Source organism: Mesoplodon mirus (assembly GCF_964341445.2).
Source record: "Mesoplodon mirus genome assembly, chromosome: 9".
Classification (NCBI taxonomy): domain Eukaryota; kingdom Metazoa; phylum Chordata; class Mammalia; order Artiodactyla; family Ziphiidae; genus Mesoplodon; species Mesoplodon mirus.
The window spans coordinates 77,182,786-77,206,971 of NC_138985.1; the positions used below are offsets into that span (position 1 = coordinate 77,182,786).

A 24,186-nucleotide genomic window follows, 5' to 3' on the forward strand; every position below is an offset into this window, starting at 1 on the left:
CTCTAGGCCAATAAAATGGACAACCTGGAAGAAATGGACAAATTCTTAAAAAGGTATAAACTTGGGAGACTGAACCAGGAAGATACAAAATATGAACAGACCAATCACCAGTAAAGAAATTGAAACTGTGATAAAATCTTTCAACAAACAAAAGTCCAGGACCAGATGGCTTCACAGGTGAATTCTATCATTTAGAGAAGAGCTAACACCCATCCTTCTCAAGCTTTTCCAAAAAATTGCAGAGGAAGGAACACTCCCAAACTCATTCTACAAGGCCAGCATCACCCTGATACCAAAACCAGACAAAGATAATATAAAAAAAGAAAATTACAGATCAATATCAGTGATGAATATAGATGCAAAAACCCACAACAAAATACTAGCAAATAGAATCTAACAGCACATTAAAAGGATCATACACCATGATCAAGTGGGATTTATCCCATGGATGCAAGGATTCTTCAATAGACACAAATCAATCAATGTGATATACCATATTAACGAAGTGAACAATAAAAACTATATGATCATCTCAATAGATGCAGAAGAAGCTGTTGAGAAAATTCAACACCCATTTATGATAAAAACTCTCCAGAAAGTAGGCATAGAGGGAACCTACCTCAACATAATAAAGGCCACATACAACAAACCCACAGCAAACATCATTCTCAATGGTCAAAAACTGAAAGTATTTCCTCTAATGTCAGGAAGCAAGACAAGGATGTCCACTCTTGCCACTATTATTCAACACAGTTTTGGAAGTCGTAGCCATGGCAATCAGAGAAGAAAAAGAAATAAGAAGAATACAAATTGGAAAAGAAGAAATAAAACTGTCACTGTTTGCAGATGACATGATACTATACATGGATAATCCTAAAGATGCCACCATAAAATTATTAGAGCTAATCAATGAATCTTGTAAAGTTGCAGGATACAAAATTAATGCACAGAAATCTCTTGCATTCCTATACTCTAACAATAAAAGATCAGAAAGAGAAATTAAGGAAACAATCCCTTTTACCATTGCAACAAAAAGAATAAAATACCTAGGAATAAACCTACCTAAGGAGGTCAAAGACCTGTACTCAGAAAACTATAAGACACTAATGAAAGAAATCAAAGATGACACAAACAGATGGAGAGATATACCATGTTCTTGGATTGGAAGAATCAATATTGTGAAAATGACTATACTAATCAAAGCAATCTACAGATACAATGCAATCCCTATCAAATTACCACTGGCAATTTTTACAAAACTAGAACAAAAGTCTTAAAATTTGTATGGAGACACAAAAGACCCTGAATCGGTAAAGCAGTCTTGAGGGAAAAAAACGGAGCTGGAGGAATCAGACTCCCTGACTTCAGACAATACTACAAAGCTACAGTAATCAAGGCAATATGGTACTGGCACTAAACCAGAAATGTAGATCAATGGAACAGGATAGAAAGCCCAGAGATAAACCCACGCACCTATGGTCAACTAATCTATGACAAAGGAGGCAAGGATATACAATGGAGAAAAGACAGTCTCTTCAATAAGTGGTGCTGGGAAAACTGGACAGCTACATGTAAAAGAATGAAATTAAAACACTCCCTAATACCATACACACACACAAAAAACTCAAAATGGATTAAACAGGGCTTCCCTGGTGGTGCAGTGGTTGAGAGTCTGCCTGCCGGTGCAGGGGACATGGGTTCATGCCCTGGTCTGGGAGGATCCCGCATGCCGCGGAGTGCTGGGCCCGTGAGCCATGGCCGCTGGGCCTATGTATCCAGAGCCTGTGCTCCGCAATGGGAGAAGCCACAGCAGTGAGAGGCCTGCATACCGCAAAACAAAAAGGATTAAACACCTAAATGTAAGAGCAGACACTATAAAACACTTAGTGGAAAAGATAGGAAGAACACTCCTTGACATAAATCACAGCAAGATCTTTTTTGACCCACTTCCCAGAGTATATGGAAATAAAAACAAAAAGAAACAACTGGGACCTAATGAAACGTAAAAGCTTTTGCACAGCAAAAGCAACTATAAACAAGATGAAAAGACAACGCTTAGAATGGGAGAAAATATTTGTAAACAAATCAACGGACAAATGATTAATCTCCAAAATATATAAACAGCTCATGCAGCTCAATATTAAAAAACAAACAACACAATCCAAAAATGGGCAGAAGAGCTAAATAGACATCTCTCCAAAGAACACATACAGATGGCCAAGAAGCACATGAAAAGCTGCTCAACATCCCTAATTACTAGAGAAATGCAAATCAAAACTACAATGAGCTATCACCTCACACCAGTTAGTATGGGCATCATCAGAAAATCTACAAACAACAAATGCTGGAGAGGGTGTGGAGAAAAGGGAACCCTCTTGCACTGTTGGTGGGAATGTAAATTGATACAGCCACTATGGAGAACAGTATTGAGGTTCCTTAAAAAACTAAAAATAGAATTACCATATGACCCAGCAATCCCACTACTGGGCATATGCCCAGAGAAAACCATAATTCAAAAAGACACATGCACGTCAATGTTTTTTGAAGCACTATTTACAATAGCCAGGTCATGGAAACAACCTAAATGCCCATCGACAGACGAATGGTTACAGAAGATGTGGTACATATATACAATGGAATATTACTCAGCCATAAAGAGGAATGAAACTGGGTCATTTGTAGAGACATGGATGGACCTAGAGACTGTCATACAGAGTGAAGCAAGTCAGAAAGAGAAAAACAAATATCATATATTAACACATATATGTGGAATCTAGAAAAATCGTACAGATGAACCTGTTTGTAAGGCAGCAGTAGAGATATAGAGAACAAACGTATGGACACCAAGCGGGGGACAGTCGGGGGTGGTGGGATGAATTGGGAGATTGGGATTGACATGTATACACTGATGTGTATAAAATAGATAACTAATAAGAACCTGCTGTATAAAAAATAAATACAATAAAATTCATTTAAAAAATAAAGAAAATTCACAGCTATGTACACACACATAAAAATATAAAATTTGACTTTTATGTGATTTCCTTTTATAGCAAGCAGAAAATGCATCAATATTAATTGTAATCAGTTACTTTTGGGTGCTGGCAAAGAACATGGCCACAATAGAAATGTATTAATGTCATCTACATGGAAGCAGGGATGGTAAAGGGAAAGGCTAATGTCTTCCACATAGCAAAAGAATTACTAACAGAAGTTGTTTCTGAATTTTCTAAGCAATCATCAGATATCTTTAATACCCAATCCAGTGACATCAAGTAGTAATATGCACTGAAAAACACTTCTAGACAACAATCTTAAAGGATACTAACAAAATATATTTCTCAAACTAGAAATCTGAGCTAAAGTCATACATTAGTGAATCCATATTATGATGCAATAGGACATTTTCTATCATTGTGCAATGATGATATATTCAAGAGGTTTGGCACAGAGATCTTCCATGGAGACAAATTCATAACTGAAACATTTCCTACCCAATCACATCTGTGATATTTTTCCCTCTGGCCATAGCACCATAAAACACTTTAACAGAATTTAGTCAGAATAAAACTTAGAAGTCATTTACTTTACTCACCTTTATCTTATTTTTTTGACTAATTTGTTTTCTTCTGATTATAAGGTAATAAAAATTTGTTGCAGACCTTTTAGAATATAGAGAAGTACAAAGCTATAAAAAAGAATTGACCATAATCATAACAACTGGCACAATTAACATAATACTGTGTATTCTCTTCTTTATTTTCACGTATTCACCTAAAACAATATCATGAACATGATGTTATTAAAATTCTTCACATATATAGATTTTTAACAACTGCATAATAGTTCATCCTCTGGAGGAAACATAGTTTAATTGTATTCCTATTTTAGGTTGCTGAGGATGTTCATTAAAACCTTTCTAGGGCGGGGCTCCCCTGGTGGCGTAGTGGTAGAGAGTCCGCCTGCCGATGCAGGGGACACGGGTTTGTGCCCCGATCCGGGAAAATCCCACATGCCGCGGAGCGGCTAGGCCCGTGAGCCATGGCCGATGGGCCTGCGCGTCCGGAGCCTGTGCTCCGCAACGGGAGAGGCCACAACAGTGAGAGGCCCGCATACCGCAAAAAACAAAAAAAACAAAAAAACCCACAAACTTTTCTATATACATAATCAAAAGATTTTATATATATTTTTTAAAAATATATATTATTAAATTTTTAGTAAACATCCTCAGCAATGTAAAATAGGAGTACATTAAATAAATTATATATTTATATATGTGTGTGTGTGTATATATATATATATATATATATATATATATATAATATATGCCCATTTTATTAAATAATCATTCAAGATGAATTCAGAGGAGAGGAAATTCATCCTTTTATACATGAGGAAATGTAGACCCATACAAGTTATGTGACTGATGAGGTCCAAAACTAAGGTTATCTGATTTTCTGTTTTACTATATCCATGTTCATAAAGGAGTCTACTAGTTTATTTCCATAATGTCATCCTCTACAAGTTAAAAGCGCAGATGTAGGATCTTATTCTGTTGTGATGCATTCTATTACTATAACTTAACATTGGTATCTTTAAATTCATAATCCATTATTCATCTTTCACTCATAAAACTCTTTAATTCCCTCTCCAGCCTACATATAGTGGCAATAAACCAAATCAGAAAAGCAAATCAAATATTAAGAAATACATAGGAAATATTAAAACAAACTAGGAAAAAAAGAGTAAGATATTCTTTTCTTATTTTTCACTAGATTACAAGTAAAAATCTACTCAAATATGGAAAAAGCTCCATTGTGATTACCCATAGGCAACAATTTAAAATACACTGATGAGATGCTATGATATAGTATAATTACAATTCAAAGAGTTAAAGCATATTAAACAGATTTGGATACAATTCTGAAGTTATTTGGGAGGGATATGAAGGGTAAAGGCTTCAGTGAATTTCTACAAAGTCAAGATAAGCATTCTGGAACAATGCGGGCTGATTTTTAGATAGGATGTTTACTTTCTGGAAAAGTGCATTCCCTGCTTCCAAGGGGAGAAATGAATCAACAATCCAGAAAGCCTGAAACTTAACTGACCTTTCACAGACAATCTCCAAATATATTGATGGATAAGCCAAAAAATACAACTGAGAATTCCTGGAAAAATATAACAACTTTCAAGTGTATATGCAGTGTAAGATTCAAGATTATTCTGGTTTTTTTAGAATTGTAAAACTTGAGTTTTTATTTCTGAGAATTATAAAAATATTAAAATAATTTAATGATTCAGATAACCATTAATTAATAAAAAATAAGAAATCTCTATACTCAAACATCACAACTTAGCTTTAAATAAAAATTGTAGGGCTTTAATTCAATTTTTTTCCCTCTGTCCTTTTGAAACTTATTTGGGAGCATCATTATTAATTATTTTTCCTAATCATAAATGTTACTGGAACATAAAACATGAGAGCTCACTGTAAGGGTAAAAATATATGTACTAAAACTCATCAAATACAAGTAGGTTAGTATATGATGTGACAAATGTTTTCCTTCACCCTAGTACAGGTTCTTCATTTAATTTTGACAAGTAAAAACAATACGAATTAAGTGAATGGAAATCTATATTTAGTCCAACTTATGAACCAAAAGCCATTCTGCATCCATATATTTATATCCATTTAAAAAAAAAAGAAAACAACCACTAAATTTCAAAATGGTTTTGTGTCTCTGACTCATATTACTGGTTCAAGTTATAATTAATGAGTAGATTTCTTTTAAAAACTTGATGTAAACCAACGGCATTAAAGTCCTGCACAGAACGTATTTGTCAGTGCTTTGCATATCATAGTTTCTTACTGTAATAAACACAATGAGATTGGCCTTCCCACATGGTTCTCACTTTTTCTTTTTCTTTTTTTTAAGATATAAGTGAGAGAGGATATTTCCATACGTGATATATTTTCAACTTTCATGTGTCTACTTATACTTCAGTGGTTCATAATACTATTATTAAGTACACAGCAGGAAAGACAGCCCAGAAAGAACTACACAATAGATATGATATTGAAGGTTATGTGCAAGTCCCAATATTCTGGCTATCAACCTTATCATTTTTCTCTCCCAAATAAGAAAGCATCTGGAATATGAGTGACTGACAATTATACAATTATATAGATAAGATTGCACTAGCTTTATTTACTAATAAAGAAAAAGCAAAGCAATCTCAAACTTTAGTACTTTATTATTAGTAATTATTTACCCCACACCCCACAACTAATAACAAAACAACAACATTTTTAGCACTTCATTTCAGAGTCACTATCCTACCAATGAAAACCCAAACTAAAGTTAACATTTTAATGTGGACTTGGCCAACATGCTACATTTAATAGATTTAATCTTATTGATGAGAGAGAAATAAAACTGCTTTTAGGTGATTTATTTTCACTTTCAGGTTGCTACTAAGCTTCTTCATGACAGTCACTTCTACTATACTCTCTAAGTGATCTACAACATTTCCAATCTGTTCATTCCATCTTTAATATACCCTACAACGATTCAATTGTATTTTTATAATAAGTACTACTCAAAAGCAAGAAAGACCTTAGATATTTTTCTTATCATCACTGCAGCTAGAAAAAAGAAGTAGGGGTCATCACCTAAAGTTCCCTTCCACTTACGCACAATACTTATCCAACCTCAAGTCTCTTGCTATACTTTTAGCCAAAAGTGAGTCAAGTGACTGCTTCTCCCGTGACAATAATAGTGGTCCCTCAGGATAGGTGAAGGAAATTGTTTTATAGAGACCACCAACATTTAGTTTTAGACAAAAGGATGTGGCTAACTTTTTTTGCAAACCTATCTAAAGGTGCTCAATATTAACTTCTACATACATACAAGTATGGCTACATCTAGATGTAGGAAAATCTAATGGGTTGAAGATCCAAGTTTTTAAAGAGACATAGGTGACTAGAAATCAGGTGCAGTTTCCATTAACTAAAATATTCTTCACTTCATATAATTATTTGTTGCAGGGGTTCATAAATAGAGAATTTCTGTACATATTCAAAAATGAAAAAAATTATATGAATTTAGTCACATATTTTATGGAATGTAAACATGGTATAAGGAATGTGGGCATTTCTGTTATAAATTAAAAGCTGAAAAATGTTAGTTACCAATATGATTTCTATTATACATGCCTTTTTAACTAATTACTTAGAAAATTGATGTCTATAGGTCTTTTATACATTATTTCTGTTAAATACTAACTAAAAACATAAAGTACAAAGCATTTATGTGAGGAAAAAACAACCATTGCCACTGGGATCGGGTAGTCAGCTGAAAGCATCTTTTGGCATTTTATTGAGTTGTCGAAGTTCTTTTCTAGATACACACACACACACACACACACACACACACACCCATTGACAGCTTACATTATCTATATGATATTTAAAAGGAAATTTTCAAATATAATCTATTCCATTATAAAATTCACAACTACTCTTGGCTGGGCTACCTGAGCAACCTGTGTGACATACTTTTGTTCCTACATTTGAAATCCAATCATATGAGTAATATGAAGACTTACCGGCCCAAACGAATTACTGTCAAAACTGTGTCCATGATGATCACCTTCAACCCAGATGTGACCACGGGGGACTTTGACATAGCGGTTTTTGTGTCCAATAGTTCTAGAAATAAACAGCATAACCATTGAGAAAAGATCAGAAAAGAGAGAGACCAAACAGCTAAGCATACAAATTCAGGAAAGGTAAAAATACTACTGTAAAGATGCAACAGATTATTATAGGTTACATGTAAGGCTACTCTAGAATTTTCTTTTTAAATAAGATGTGGTTAAGACCCTGTAAACCTACCCACAGTATTTTTTTTCATGTTTCTGTAGGTAGGAATTTTGTGCTTAAACAAGATGCACTAGCACCAGATAATGGTTTGCTACTTAACTTAATTCATAATATCCTATGTTTTTATAAAACTCAATAAGCCCCAACAAAATGCAGATCTATTTTATTTCTGACATCTGCTTTTACCTCAATGGTCAACTTGGCCAGCTGCAATCTTCATTTTTTTAGTCAAATAAACTTCTCAAACCAACTGACAGAATTTTCATAACCTCTTAATACTTTAAAATTCAGAATATATAAGAAAAAAAAACCCTAGATGATCTCTTGTCAAATATAAGCTATCAATGTCAACTGAAAATTTTTGATTAGCACCATTCAATTTCATAAATAATTTTTTTTTTTAATTTTTGGCTGCGTTGGGTCTTCGTTGCTGTGTGAGGGCTTTCTATAGCTGCAGCGAGCGGGGGCTACTCTTTGTTGTCCTATGTCAGCTTCTCATTGCGGTGTCTTCTCTTGTTGCAGAGCATGGGCTCTAGGTGTGCAGGGGGCTCAGTAGTCGTGGCTCGTGTGCTCTAGAGCGCAGGCTTAGTAGTTGTGGCACATGGGTTTAGTGGTTCCATGGCATGTGGGATCTTCCTGGACCAGGGATCGAACCCATATCCCTGCATTGGCAGGCGGATTCTTAACTACTGCACAACCAGGGAAATCCCATAAATCATTCTTGAAAATGAGAAACTTTTCAACAATTTTGAAGACAATATTTGGAGAGCAATGATCGACGATATACATTTAGTGGAACATTCTGTCTTCTTAAGGCTGACAAGGAAACCAAGTAAGGAAAGGCTCTCTTGTACTGTGTTGGTGGCAATGTAAAGTGATACAAGTTTTTTCCTATTTTGACATTGGGGGCCCATTTTTGTCAAATTTATTAATAGACTAAAATGTATGTACCTTTTGACCTAGTTATATTACTGATAGAAATCCATTCCAAAGAAATAATCAGAAATATGGACAAATATTTATTACCAGAGATGTTCAACACAGGCCTTTTGTAACAACAACAAAAAATTATCTTTCTAAATAATCAACAAGAGATTGGTTACATAAATTATAATATAACTAATTAAATAAAAGGGATGGAATTAGATTAAATATTATCCCAAGCTTATAATAATAAAGTCTTTTCAGGGAAGAGACTATTTTTTTCTTCTTTCATTCCCCAAAGAATTCCAGACAATGTCTAGCTTAAAGAAGCTTCTCAATAAATAATAGTTGAATGAATAAATGTTACCCCCAAGTCTACAGACTTAATCCCAGAGACTGAGCTTTATACACTGTTCTTTGAGGTGGAGTCCCAATCAGACCATTTCTGTTAGTTACTAAGTTGTATATATGCAGAAGAATACATAAAAAAGGAAAACTGCACATAAGTTGGTGCTATAGAAATTGAAACTATTCATTATCTAGAATGGTTTTTAGTTTTCAAGATAATTTCAGTGTTGAATTGCTTTGCTTTAGATCACTCACTCATGCAAGGTGTTGTGACCACTAGAAGCCCACAGTAAGTAAATGACTGCTGTTTATTTTTAATTACTACTGGGAAGAAGAGTTTCAGTTTTTTAAAGAAAAGCAGAAATAGTTGAATACATCATACTGTCATATAAATGTTCTTCAATTAAAATCAGTCAATTAGTTGCTGACATCACTAGTCATTTTATCATGAGATTCCTTCTAAGAACTAATATCCCACATCAAGTATTAATGATGGGGAGAAGACCCTTTTACTTAACTGTTGGCAAGGCACATTCTCCTAATAAATCCAAATATTTGTTTACCTTATTAAGCTGGTTAGTTTGGATAAGTACTTAGAAAGGAAACAATTACCTATTTTGTCTCCTCAAATAACCATTCAAGCAGAAATATGAAATAAAACCAATCATTTCTGCAATGAAATGGTAGGTTCTAAGTCAAGCATATTCTTCTGGAAAGTGAATCTGATATAAAACTCAGATTCAGTTTCAATGTCATATAAATCAAGGAGTCAAGATACTTGTGATAGAAAATAACAGTATCATAAAATTACCAGTGACAGTTGCACATTTCCTTGCATTGACTATCTTATTTTAAATTTTTAAATATATCCAACTTCCCATCATTTTCTAGCCCCTTGCAATGCTTTATTTTTCTTCATTGCACCCACTAACATGATATTTACTTCCTAGTTTATTGGTTTACTGCCTATCTTTCCTCCACTAGAATGTAAATTTTGGAACTTTGTGTTTCATGTTCACGAGAGTATTCACAGAGCGCAAAAGAATGCACCATACAAAGTGCTCAATAAACATTTGTTAAATGAATGACCAAATGAATGTATAACTGAAGAATGAAAAACACTTTCACAAAGGTTGAATAATACAGTAGAAAGTGCATAGATTCTGGAAACAGACTAAACCAGTTTTAATCTTTATGCAGTTATAAGTAATCTTGTGCAAATTACTTAGTTTCTATCTCCATTTGTCTACCTTTGAAATGGGATGGATTAGACATGCCCTAACTGGGTTGAGATGCAGGTTAGTAGTTAGATGAGAATATAATGGAGAGGTTGTCATAGAGCATGGTCTCTGCAATCAGCCTGTCTTGGCTTTGAGGTCTGACTTAACACTTCCAAGTTTATGTAATCTTGGACAAGTTGATAAAACTCAAGCATCAGTTTCCTCATTTGCAGAATGGGGCAAATAATAGTACCTAACTCAAAAAGTGGTTCTATGGATAAAAGTGGCATGTATTAAACACTTGATAAATGGATTCTCTTACAGTTGAGACTTTTTAAGTAAAGCACTCAATCTAGTTCTTATGTACAGTAAGAACTCAGTAAGCTATAGTTATTATTGCTATTATCTTCCTTTGTCCACTGTTTTCTTTCATTTTATAATTCAGAATGTGTTCAGCCTCTACTGTCTATTAGCATCAGTCTTTTAAAATTACCTGAGTTATGCTTCAGTGATTTCTTTCCCTCACATTTGCACTGGGGCTATAGACTATCTTTAACGATACAGTGAATCTTATTTTTCTTTTATTCTTATGCCCTTCTGGGATATTCTAAAACTTACATGTGAAAACACAATCTATCTATTTGTACATATACAAGCATGCAGAGAGTAGCAGGTGAAAGCACAATCTATTGGTTTTCACTTACTAATCACTTACATATTTGAATGTTGCTATGCTAATAGAGAATGGTTCACCTAGACACTAGACAGGGTGTGAAATAACTCTTTGAGCTGTAGAACCCTGCTAAAATTCATGCCATATACACATATTTACTTTCTCAGGCTTCAATCTAACTTTTAAAAAAATAACCCAAAGTAGCTTTAAAATATATGACGTTAAAATATTGAGCTGGTTCCTTTTAGGACTGCCAAAGAAATATAATACTTCTAATAGAATCTCTCTAGAGAAGGAATTTTAAATAGCTTTGTGCTCCTGAATTCACATAAAAGAAAGACAAGGTAATATTTTAGGTGATTTAACAGTTAAGTGAGGTGTCAGCCTACAAGGCTGTATGTATCTATGGCTTGCAAATAATTTTGGTTTTGACTGTCAAAAATGAGTTCTGTATGGTATTCTAACTACCTGTCTACAAAAAGGCATTTTTAGTACTAGCTTTACCAAGACAAGTTACCTAGGTCTTATAAATGGAGTGAAGAATGATTTTTTCCAATTTGATTTGACCTTGAAAACAATGGTTTGTTGTTTTTTTTTTAGGTCTCAATGTTTTGAGTGTCATCAGTTGAATACAAAATTGTATATGTAATCCTTGATGTCACAAGCAGGAAACAAATTCATATTTAAAGTATTTCCCAAATACACACACACACATTCTTAACATAGGTAATTAGTATTAATAATTCATAATTGATTAAGGTGCTTTTATTTATTTTTCAAACCATTCTATTGAATTTTTTTCATTGTCCAAAGTAGTGGCTGCCCTGAAGGCGTTTACTGGACACTCCCTGGATCCTAGACCCTCTGGGTTTTCATTGTCCAGAAGGGATCAGGAGTATAGAGCTCAGGATTCAGTAAGATCAAGAGTTGGAACTAGATCTCTTTTATCATCATTAATAGACTGACTAGAAAAAAGTAATCTACCATCAGGAAAGGAAAATGAAAAGGACATTTGCCTATCTAGGGTGACCTCTGGAAGGGAAAAATTCTCTTGAGAGTCCACATCCTGCTCTCAAGGTGAGACGGGTTCAAATTCACATTGCTTATGTGGTCTGGGATAGTCAAGAATTAACTTTAATTGGCTCCAGGAATCTGGCAGAAGGAACTATAAATCTCTTCAGTGATAATCGCTCAATTCAGAGTTTTCAAGGTTTCTACAGATAAGTCCTAGTCAATAGGCACTCACAATCCAAAAAACAGAACTCACAAGGAAATAACCAGCATTAATGAGTCAGAACTCATTAACAAACAGCAGAATTTGACCACCAAGGACTTAAACTGCTAGATTTCTCAAACATAGAATATAATTTATACAAATTCAAATATTTTTAAAAATTAAAAAAAGGGAATGAAAAATATGAACAAGGAACAATATACGTTTTTAAAAGACAGATATTTGAGAAAAAATCAAACAGAGCTTCTAAAAATTAAAATATACTATTAAATAGGTGGATTAAAAAGCAGATGAATATAAATGAAAGAAAGAGGAACTGGAATATAATCTAAAAGATTTACTTAGACTTTAGCACAGAGAGGTAAGGAAATGAAAAGTAGGAGAGACGGAGAATATTATTAGAAAATGTAATATAAGTGTAATGAGAGTCCCAAAGGAAGAGAATAAAAAGGAAGAGATAACATTTGAGAGATAGTGATAGAGAATTTTCCAGAACTGATGAAAGCATGAATTACAGCTTCAGTAACCAAAGTGAATCACAAGTAAGATAAATAAATGGAAAGAAATCACACCGTGATATACTGTAATGAAACTGCAGAACACTAAGGAACCCTTCTTCCCTAAAAAATTTTTGAAAAGCTGCCAGAGAAAAAAGAGTAGATTATCTTCAAAGGAATAGCAAACTGACAGCAGAGTTCCCTTGTTAGGAGATAAATATAATCCAGCAATTTTAAGTGTACAGTTCAATGAGTTTTAAAAATCTACCCAAGCCCATAATCACTAGATCAAGATATGAAACATCCGATCACCCAGAAAAGGCCCCTCATGCCCTTCTGCAGGCAGACCTGCCTCCCTTCATCCTCAGCTCCCAGAAACCACAGCTGAGCTTTTTGTCACCATAGTTGTGCCTCTTCTAGAATTTCACATAAATGGGATCATGCTATATGCATTCTTTGATTTCTGGTTTTCTTTCTTTAATGTAGTTTATTTGCTTTTGAGATTAATCTGTGTTGTTGCACATGTTAGTCATTTGTTACTATTTCTTAATAGTCTACTGCTATAGAGATATACCACAATTAGTTTATCAATCAATAGTTCAAGGACACTTGGGTTCTTTCCAGTTTTTGGCTATTATCAATAAAGCCACCATGAACCTACAGGTATTTATGTGGATACATGTTTTCATTTCTCCTGGGTAAATATCTACAAATGAAATGGCTCAGTCCTATAGTAACCAAATGTTTAGCCTTGCAACATGTCAGACTGGCTTCCAATGCAGGTGTACCAATAATGTGTGGGTTCCAGTTGTTCCATACACCATTAACACTTGATAATCGCCATTCTTTTAAATTTTAGCCATTTTAGGGGCCTACCAAGATTATAACTTATACCATGATTCAAAACATAAGCCACAAAGCAGTCTATTATATATATATATATAACAGATAACAGTCTAAATAAACTACCATAGACAAAATTTCACAAGCTGGAAACATCTGCAAGAAAATAATTGGTGAATGGAGGAATAAATAAATGAACGAATGTCAAATGTTGCTAACTGCAGAGGTGTTCAAAGGATGATATTGTTTTAGGCTGGAATAGTCAGAAAAGGCACTATGTATATTTGAATCTAGATATGAAAAACAGATAAAACCTAAAAGGTAAGGAAGATAGTGTGGGTTTCAAATCCCATTCGCTTATAGAAAAAAAGATTTCTTTTTCCTTAGTACATTATTTTCTGGAGATATACCACTGTAAATTAAGGGAGATATTTCATAACTCACTTTCTAATGCGGACATTCAATTATTATAATTGTATAGAAAAATTAAATATATTTAAATTATTTTATTCTAAAAATGTATTATTGATTTTTCTCTTATATATTTTATTTGTTATTACAATATACCCAATATTAACTTAGATCATATTGAGTCAAAAAGTTTAAGGTAACTATATTATTGAATTATAGCATAATTATAAACATTATGTAAGCTATCTAAATATATAAAAGATAACTCCACAAAGTAAATAATGTATCTAACTTACATATATTTATAATTAGTTTTTGCTAAAATGATCACCAATTACATGACATGTCAAAGGTGTAAATACCATAATCAGTTTACCTATTGTTAACTGGATCTTATCATGTAATATATATAGTGATTCATTCCATGCATGGCTTCCTAGCAAACAAATTTAAATAGAACAGTGAACTTGTAAGGCATAATTTTATTTTTCAAAAAAATCAATATGTATTATAAATGGTATTGTTGTGCTTATTTACAAAGTTCTCTTTCAAAATGATTTCCTGGGTGTCCACATCATTCATCGTTTAGTTCCACAGGTTTTTCCCACATGCTAGTTACAGAAGGGGGTGGGGTAAACATATTTCAGTGCTTTCCTAACGTAAGGTCCAATAATACTTAGATATTAGAGGAACTATGAACAATTTTCCATCTGTTTCCTCTTATCCCAGTCTTATAACTTTAACTTTTTAGTATTAAAAGGAATGGTTACTATTCTCTTTATTTCCTACAAACAAAATTAATGAGCCTTGGATTAATTACTAGTAAAACAAAAAATAAATGCCTCAGAGCTAAAGAGATCACCAAACAATGGCTCTTCTTTAAAAATATATCTTTAGAATAGGAATAATAGACAATTTTGAAGGTGGAAAGCAGTGTGGCAGAGAGAAAATTAATATAGGCTTTCAAACTAGCCAGACTCCGACTGAATTCCAATTCTGCCACTTCCTACTTGTATGGCCTTGAGCTCATCAGTTGTAATAGAGGATAACACGATCTGCTTCATAGAGGTGTGATGAGATATGAGATAAGGCATGTAACATTTTTAGAATAGTGCCTGGCAGAATAGACCCTAATAAATGGTAAACTTCATTATCAGAATTAGTGAATAAGCTTAGCTGTTCTTATAATACAATAATTAAGGCAGCTAGAAAAAAAAACTTCTCTAATTCAAATTAATTCCACAAATATTTATTAAGTACCCAGTGGTATCAAGAACTGTTAGGCACTAGAGATGTAAACATAAATATGACACAGACCTACCCTGGGAGAATTTTTAGCTTAGCTAAGTAAATAGACTATTTTTTAAGCATAGAACTTCAACTCAAAGTGGTAAGTCAATGTTACAGGTGCAAATAGGGCAAAATAAGGAGCTGGACAAGAGATATCCAACTCAGCTAGGGTTACAGGGTAGTCTTCAGGGAAAGGTAATACCTTTCATATATTATAACCATATTTCTGAAATTATCAACATCCATGTATTACATGATGAGTATAAATTATCAGCATCCCTAAACCACCAAATTTAAGCCAAGGAAAAGGTACATAATATTGCAACTGTGAATGAAGAATGTCACCTGCCATATCAGTAAACAAAGGGTTTTGCGACCATCAAGCCATCATCCACTATAGCCACTCCCGGACTGTGCACCCCGAGAGGATTCAGGGTGGGAAAGCAGGATACTGGCCCTAGTTAGATAAGGTACATATCAAAGGAATGATTTCAATGAGCCCAGACAGACTCTGGTATCTTCCCATACATATAAAAGCTCTAAATTCATTAACTTGAGATGTCTGGCTTTCTTTAATTAACAGTAATCTTTTGATGTTCTGACTGCCTGGCTTTTGTTGCAAAAACTCCTATATATCCGGGCTCCTCCCTTACCTCTTGGGAGCCATCCCTCAGCTCTATCTGAGAGGCTGCCTCCATGTTTGAGTCCTCAGAAAGTCGGCCAAAGAAAACATAATTCTTAAATTTTAGGCTGTGCATTTTTTTCAACTGACACAACCAATTAAAAAAATCAGTATTTAAAAAAATAAAAAAAAATCTGAAAGCTTCATGTACAAGCTAGGACTGAGGAAAGCCTTTTTAAGCAAGACTAAAAACCAAAAGTTATAAAATATACAAATATCTGAATATTTAAGAATTAAAAACATTTTTGTACCATACAAAGTCAATACACTAACACTAGCTTTGGAAAAAAAAATTGTCCAAATGACATACAAAGGGAAAATATCTACACCATAAAAATATCCTCACAGTCACTCACATTAAAAAAAAAAAAAGACAAACAATCCAACAGAAAATGGGTAAAAGATATAAATAGGCAAGTTACAGATGAGACATATGAAAAACCACTCAAATTTGCTAGCATTCAGGAAAATACAAATTAAACACAAGATACTACTTTACAACCAACAGCTGAAAAATTAAAAAGAGCTTTAATACCTACTGCTGGCAGAAGTATAGGAAAAGTATACTCTTTCACATTACTGGTAGAAATATGAAGAGTTATAATCTTTTTGGAAAGCAATCTGGCAACATCTATAAACTTTTAAAAATTCATTTGCCTTATGACTAGCAATTCCACTCCTGGGATTCAATGCCATAAAAATAATTGCATAAGGACACAGGTACAACAATGTTTATTACAATGTTGTTCATTATGGCAAAAAAATTGGAAGCAAAGAAAATTACTAAAAACAGAGGAATGGTTTAATAAATGATGGAGGGCCCATACCATGGAATACTGTACAACCCATAAAAAGAACAAAAATAAAGCCATTAACTGACTTGAGAGATTTTTCAAAAAGTATTATTGAATGATAAAAGTAGAAAAGTACATGTGATATGTTTCCACTTTTGTGAAAAAAATGTTGACAAAAAGTCAGTATACATATAAATGTGAATATAGGAAGCACTGTTTCAGAATAAAGAAAATCATATTGGGGATACACAAGAGGCTATAGATCTGAGTGAGGGATGGGGAAATTAATATAAGAGAAAGGAGAAAGAAGGAAGAGCAAAGACAAAAAAAAAAGAAAAAAAGGCATTTCTAAATAAGGCATTATGATATTACCATATTCATGCCTTCATGTAAATTTTAAGTTGATTCATATCAAAGCTAACTACAATAGACAAAATACAAATATATTTATATGTACATATATAAATGCAAAACATAAAATAAACATTTAGAGAAGAGTTAAAAAGCATGGCTTCATAGCAGTGAAACTAGATAAAAAGTAACAATAAAGAGTAAAATAAATACTATTTTATAAAAGCCAGAAGTGTTAATTGGGTGTAATATTTCCAGGGGTCCTCCCATCTCGGGTCTTTCCTCTTAGGCTGCATGCATCAGCAGATAAATGTTGCAGGGGGGCAGGGAAAAATGGTATACCAGTTTATGGAAATATCCTTCATTTTGTTATACCTAAGTGTCCTCAATTAGCCACTCACTGCACTAAGTAAAGGATCTGTCAAATCTTAGTTCCAGTAGGATGCCAATTAACATAAATTATTTCTATTGAAGTAGTGGTTATGAAATGTCTTCACATTTAGAAGTCCAAAAAATTTGGATTCAGTCCACAGATGCCAAAGGTATAGTGCAGGCAAATTTTCACCTCTGTCCTCTTAGAATTTTCAGCTGGGCCTGAGAAGTAAACTGACAGAAACTGATTAACTGGAGAAAAGCAAGGTTGGCACCAGATGTGGAGGGCCAACTGTACTGCACCATCGTATATAAGGGACTTGAGCATCCCTGGATATTGGTATTTGAGGGGGGTCCTGGAACCAATTCCCCTCCGATACTGAGGAATATACTTGTATAAATATATACAAATTTATATAAACTTTATGTTACACAGGAGCCCTCATAAGGAATGAAGACACAAAGAAAGGCAGAATCTACATGATTTTTTATAGTTGGCTGAACAAAGAGAGGTAATTATGGAGAAGTAAATGAATTATGGGCAGAGGCTAAAGGAAGATAAGAATTATTATAGAAGGTCCATTTGTGTAGAATTCTCTGGGTCTCAACTTCTTGTCCTTGATGATAAGAATGTTACTTTGCTTCTATTACAGAGGACATAACTCACATGAGAATTTCATCTCCTGCTTTTAAGAAAAAAAAGGGAATAGGATTTGCTATTTTTCAAGTCCTTTTAAATCAAAATAATCCTTATGCCAAGGTGGCATATTTTAGAGTGGCATATTCTGCCACCCTTCACAGGCAAAAGCAAAACACAAAAACAAACAAAAAATATAAAACACAACAAAACCGCCAAACCAAATACGAACAACAACAAAAGAAACCATGTTCTTGACTTCCTGAGAGATGGCTCCCCATCTGTGATTAAAATTAAGAGAGAAAGATATAAGAGTGGGGGGTACCTACTGATGGGCTGAGGCTGCTCTGGTCCTCCCTGACATAAAATTCATAAAGAATCAAAAGAGAGCCTCTAGCTGCAAAATCAGTTGTTTTTCCTGGGTTCATTTTAATGAAAAAACTTAGCCACCATTCAACATAGTCATTAGAATGAAACTTATTATCCTCTGTGGGGTGGAAAGCTCTGGAAACCTTCTGCCTCTGCACTCCTGTTTCAGAGTTGATGACTTAATGTTTTTAAGCCACTGTTTAGGCCTTCTAGGACACAAAGAACAGTCTAATCAAGGCATATGAACTGACCAATTTGCTTTCTTTTCCTCTATTCTTTGTGGGGGCCTGCAATTTTATTTTTTAAGAATCTGTTCCTCTGTTAACTCTACTCATTATTTATTGCTTACAATGGTTATGAAAATATTTGATCTTCAAAGTGTAGCATGATGCAGTATCTTTATTTTTTAACATCTTTATTGGAGTATAATTGCTTTACAGTGTTGTGTTAGTTTCTGCTGTATAACAAAGTGAATCAGCTATATGCAAATGTATATCCCCATATCCCCACCCTCTTGCATCTCTCTCCCACTTTCCTTATCCCACCCTGCTAGGTGGTAGCAAAGCACTGAGATGATTTCCCTGTGCAATGCAGTTGCTTTCCACTAGCTATCTATTTTACACTTGGTAGTGTATATATACTACTCTTGCACTTCGTCCCAGCTTCCCCTTCCCCCACCACCTGTGTCCTCAAGTCCATTCTCTATGTCTGCATCTTTATTCCTGTCCTGCCCCTAAGTTCATCAGAACCTTTTTTGTTTATTCCATATATGTGTATTAGCTATTTGTTTTTCCTTTCTGACTTACTTCACTGTTGGACAGACTCTAGGTCCATCCACCTCACTACATATAACTCAATTTCATTTTTTTATAGTTGAGTAATATTCCATTGTATATGTGCGCCACATCTTCTTTATCCATTCATTCATCGATGGACACTTAGGTTGCTTCCATGTCCTGGCTATAGGAAATAGTGCTGCAATGAACATTGTGGTACATGACGTTTTTGAATTATGGTTTTCTCAGGGTATATGCCCAGTAGTGGGAGTGCTGGGTTATATGTTAGTTCTATTTTTAGTTTTTTAAGGAACCTCCATACTGTTCTCCATAGTGGCTGTATCAATTTACATTCCCACCAACAGTGCAAGAGGGATCCCTTTTCTCCACACCCTCTCCAGCATTTAATGTTCGTAGATTTTTTGATGATGGCCATTCTGACGGGTGTGAGGTGATAGCTCATTGGAGTTTTGATTTGCATTTCTCTAATGATTAGTGATGTTGAGCATCCTTTCATGTGTTTGTTGGCAATATGTATATCTTCTCTGGAGAAATGTCTATTTAGGTCTTCAGCCCATTTTTGGATTGGGTTGTTTTTTTTTTTTTGATATTGAGCTGCTTGAGCTGCTTGTAAAGTTTGGAGATTAATCTGTGTCAGTTGCTTCGTTTGCAAATATTTTTTCCCATTCTGAGGGTTGTCCTTTCATCTTGTTTATGGTTTCCTTTGTTGTGCAAAAGCTTTTAAGTTTCATTAGGTCCCATTTGTTTATTTGTGTTTTTATTTCCATTTCTCTAGGAGGTGGGGCAAAAAAGATCTTGCTGTGATTTATGTCATAGGGCATTCTGCCTATGTTTTCCTGTAAGATTTTATAGTGTCCAGTCTTACATTCAGGTGTTTAATCCATTTTGAGTTTATTTTTGTGTATGGTGTTAGGGAGTGTTCTAATTTCACTCTTTTACATGTAGCTGTCCAGTTTCCCCAGCACCACTTACTGAAGAGGATGTCTTTTCTCCATTGTATATTCTTACCTCCTTTATCAAAGATAAGGTGACCATAGGTGAGTGGGTTTCTCTAGGCTTTCTATCCTGTTCCACTGGTCTACATTTCCTGTTTTGGTGCCAGTACCATACTGTCTTGATTTCTGTAGCTTTGTAGAATAGTATGAGGTCAGGGAGCCTGATTTCTCCAGCTCCATTTCATTCTCAAGATTGTTTTGACTATTTGGGGTCTTTTGTGTTTCCATATAAATTGTACACTTTTTTGTTCTAGTTCTGTGAAAAATGCCACGGGTAGTTTGATAGGGATTGCACTGAACCTGTAGATTGCTTTGGGTAGTATAATCATTTTCATAATATAGATTCTTCCAATCCGAGAACATGGTATATCTCTCCATCTGTTGGTATCATCTCTAATTTCTTTCATCAGTGTCTTATAGTTTTCTGCATACAGGTCTTTTGTCTCCTTAGGTGGGTTTATTCCTAGGTATTTTATTCTTTTTGTTGCAATGGTAAATGGGAGTGTTTCCTTAATTTCTCTTTCAGATTTTTGATCATTAGTGTATAGGAATGCAAGAGTTTTCTGTGAATTAATATTGTGTCCTGCTACTCTACCTAATTCATTGATTAGCTCTAGTGGTTTTCTGGTGGCATCTTTAGGATTCTCTATGTATAGTATCATGTCATCTGCAAACAGTGACAATTTTACTTCTTCTTTTCTGATTTGGATTCCTTTTATTTCATTTTCTTCTCTGACTGCTGTGGCTACATCTTCCAAAACTACGTTGAATAACAGTGGTGAGAATGGGCAACCTTGTCTTGTTTCTGATCTTAGAGGAAATGTTTTCAGTTTTTCACCATTGAGAATGATGTTGGCTGTTTGTTTGTCATATTTGGCCTTTATTATGGTGAGGTAGGTTCCCTCTATACCTACTTTCTGGAGAGTTTTTATCATAAATGTGGTTGAATCTTGTCAAAAGTTTTTTCTTCATCTATTGAGATGATCATATGGTTTTTCTTCTTCAATTTGTTAATACGGTGTATCACATTGATTGATTTGCATAGATTGAAGAATCCTTGCATTCCTGGGATAAACCCCACTTGATCATGATGTATGATCCTTTTAATGTGCTGTTGGATTCTGTTTGCTAGTATTTTGTTGAGGATTTTTGCATGTATGTTCATCAGTGATATTGGCTTATAGTTTTCTTTTTTTGTGGCACTTTTCCTGGTTTTGGTATCATGGTGATGGTGGCCTCATAGAATGAGTTTGGGAGTCTTCCTCCCTATGCTATATTTTGGAAGAGTTTGAAAAGGATAGGTGGTAGCTCTTCTCTAAATGTTTGATAGAATTCACCTGTGAAGCCATCTGGTCCTGGGTTTTCGTTTGTTGGAAGATTTTTAATCACAGTTTCAATTTCAGTGCTTGTGATTGGTCTGTTCATATTTTCTATTTCCTTCTGGTTCAGTCTTGGAAGGTTGTGCTTTTCTAAGAATTTGTCCATTTCTTCCAGGTTGTCCATTTTGTTGGCATACAGTTGCTTGTGGTAATCTCTCATGATCCTTTGTATTTCTGCAGTGTCAGTTGTTACCTCTCTTTTTTCATTTCTAATTCTGTTGATTTGAGTCTTCTCCCTTCTTTTCTTGATGAGTCTGGCTGATGGTTTATCAATTTTATTTATCTTCTCAAAGAACCAGCTTTTAGTTTTATTAGTCTTTGTTCTCGTTTCCTTCATTTCTTTTTCATTTATTTCTGATCTAATCTTTATGATTTCTTTCCTTCTGCTAACTTTGGCATTGTTTTGTTCATCTTTGTCTAATTTCTTTAGTTGTAAGGTTACCTTGTTTCTTTGAGATATTTCTTGTTTCCTAAGGTAGGATTGTATTGCTATAAACTTCCCTCTTAGAACGGATTTTGCTGCATCCCATAGGTTTTGGGTCATCGTTATTTCATTGTCAATTTTTTCTAGGTATTTTTTGACCTCCTCTTTGCCTTCTTTAGTGATCTCTTGGTTATTTCATAGTGTATTGTTTAGCCTCAGGTGTTTGTATTTTTTACAGTTTTTTTCCCTGTAATTGATATCTCATAATGTTGTGTTCAGAAAAGATACTTGATATGATTTCAATTTTGTTAAATTTACCAAGACTTGATTTGTGACCCAAGATATGGTCCATCCTGGAGAATGTTCCATGAGCACTTGGGAAGAAAGTGTATTCTGTTGTTTTGGGGTGGAATGTCCTGTAAATATCAATTAAGTCCATCATGTTTAATGTGTCATTCAAAGCTTGTGTTTCCTTATTTATTTTCATTTTGGTTGATGTATCCATTGATGAAAGCGGGGTGTGAAAGTCCTGTACTAATTTTGTGTTACTGTTGATTTCCCCTTTTATGGCTGTTAACATTTGCCTTATGTGTTGAGGTGCTCTTATGTTGGGTGCATAAATATTTATAATTGTTATATCTTCTTCTTGGATTGATCCCTTGATCATTATGAAGTTGTCCCTCTTTGTCTCTTGTAATGGTCTTTATTTTAAAGTCAACTTTGTCTTATATGAGAATTGCTACTCCAGCTTTGTTTTGCTTTCCATTTGCATGGAATATCTTTTTCCATCCCCTCAGGGCAGAGGATTAGCCAACAGGCTTCCCAGTGCCTAAGTGGACAGGGAAAGCACTGGCCCCATTCCCTTCTGTTCCTTCACACCCCTCCCCCTATCTCCCCCAGGGTCTCCCTGTCACCATTGGATCCCTAACCATGGGTGGGTCCCGCTGGGTGTAGGAACCCCTTCCCTCCCCCAGCCACCCTTCAGGGGTCCTGGTCCGGAGAGCTGGCCTTTACTTTTGCTCCCCCTTCCCTCTGTTCCACTCCCTCAAGACCCCCATGGCTGGAGGGGGCCGAGGTGGGCAGAGGATCAGGCCTGGGATCTCAACATGTTCCTGGGAGTCCAAGTGGGCAGGGGACACCTGGCCACGCTCCCTTTTGATCCTCTGCCCTCCCAATGGACCCTCAATTTCCCCCTTTGGGGGTGGGATCCCTTCACCTCTCCCAGCCAACCCTGAGGGGCACCAGTCCTGTCCCGCCTCCACTTCTCCTCCCCCTTCATTCCCCCGACACCCCATGTCCTACCCAGTCACTGGGGGTTACTCCCGTCCCCTTAGGTGTCAGTGGCCCCCTACCAGTGCCTGGTAGGTGCCCTAGTTGTCATGCAGTGTCTTTTTGTGTGTGTGTGTGGTACGTGGGCCTCTCACTGTTTGGGCCTCTCCCGTGGCCTCTCCCGTTGTGGAGCACAGGCTGTGGATGCACAGGCTCAGCGGCCATGGCTCACAGGCCCAGCCGCTACGCAGCATGTGGGATCTTCCTGGACCGGGGCACGAACCCATGTCTCCTGCATTGGCAGGCGGACTCTCAACCACTGCGCCACCAGCGAAGCCCCATGCAGTATCTTTTGAAATAACTTTACATTTAGGTTATTTTATCACTGTTTTTTTTAAGTGTTAATTACCTACCAATAACATTTCAGTACACAACTATATCACAAGGACCAATTGGATTTTGGTTAAATTCAAATTGAGATCCTTCTGTTTACATGATCAACATTGCAAAATAGTAGAACTAACTAATCAAAGTCAGCAGGGATTAGTTAGTCATCAGTCATTTTCCACCTAAATATTCCTTAATATGTCTTTATTTAACACTTTCATTCAAACAAAGTACTACAGAGAGAGAATATAATGATTTCTTAAAAGAATTACCATATTAGATTACACATTCGATAGCTATAGACTATTCTTCCTAAAATATAAATATGAATAAAACAGGTTTTATGAAGTACAAAATAAGGAATCTTGCTAATTTCAGTCCCAATTGCTTCAGCCTACAAGAACC

The 24,186-nt window shown here is 35.1% G+C and overlaps 1 protein-coding gene across 1 annotated transcript in view; it reads right to left on the reverse strand.

The window, feature by feature from the left end:
- IMMP2L (inner mitochondrial membrane peptidase subunit 2) overlaps positions 1-24,186 on the reverse strand; it is an 889,815-nt gene that overhangs the window by 190,207 nt on the left and 675,422 nt on the right. Inside the window, exon 6 of the mRNA XM_082631606.1 lies at positions 7,609-7,711. Coding sequence (XP_082487732.1) covers positions 7,609-7,711 — 103 coding nt within the window. The remainder of the gene's footprint in view (positions 1-7,608; positions 7,712-24,186) is intronic.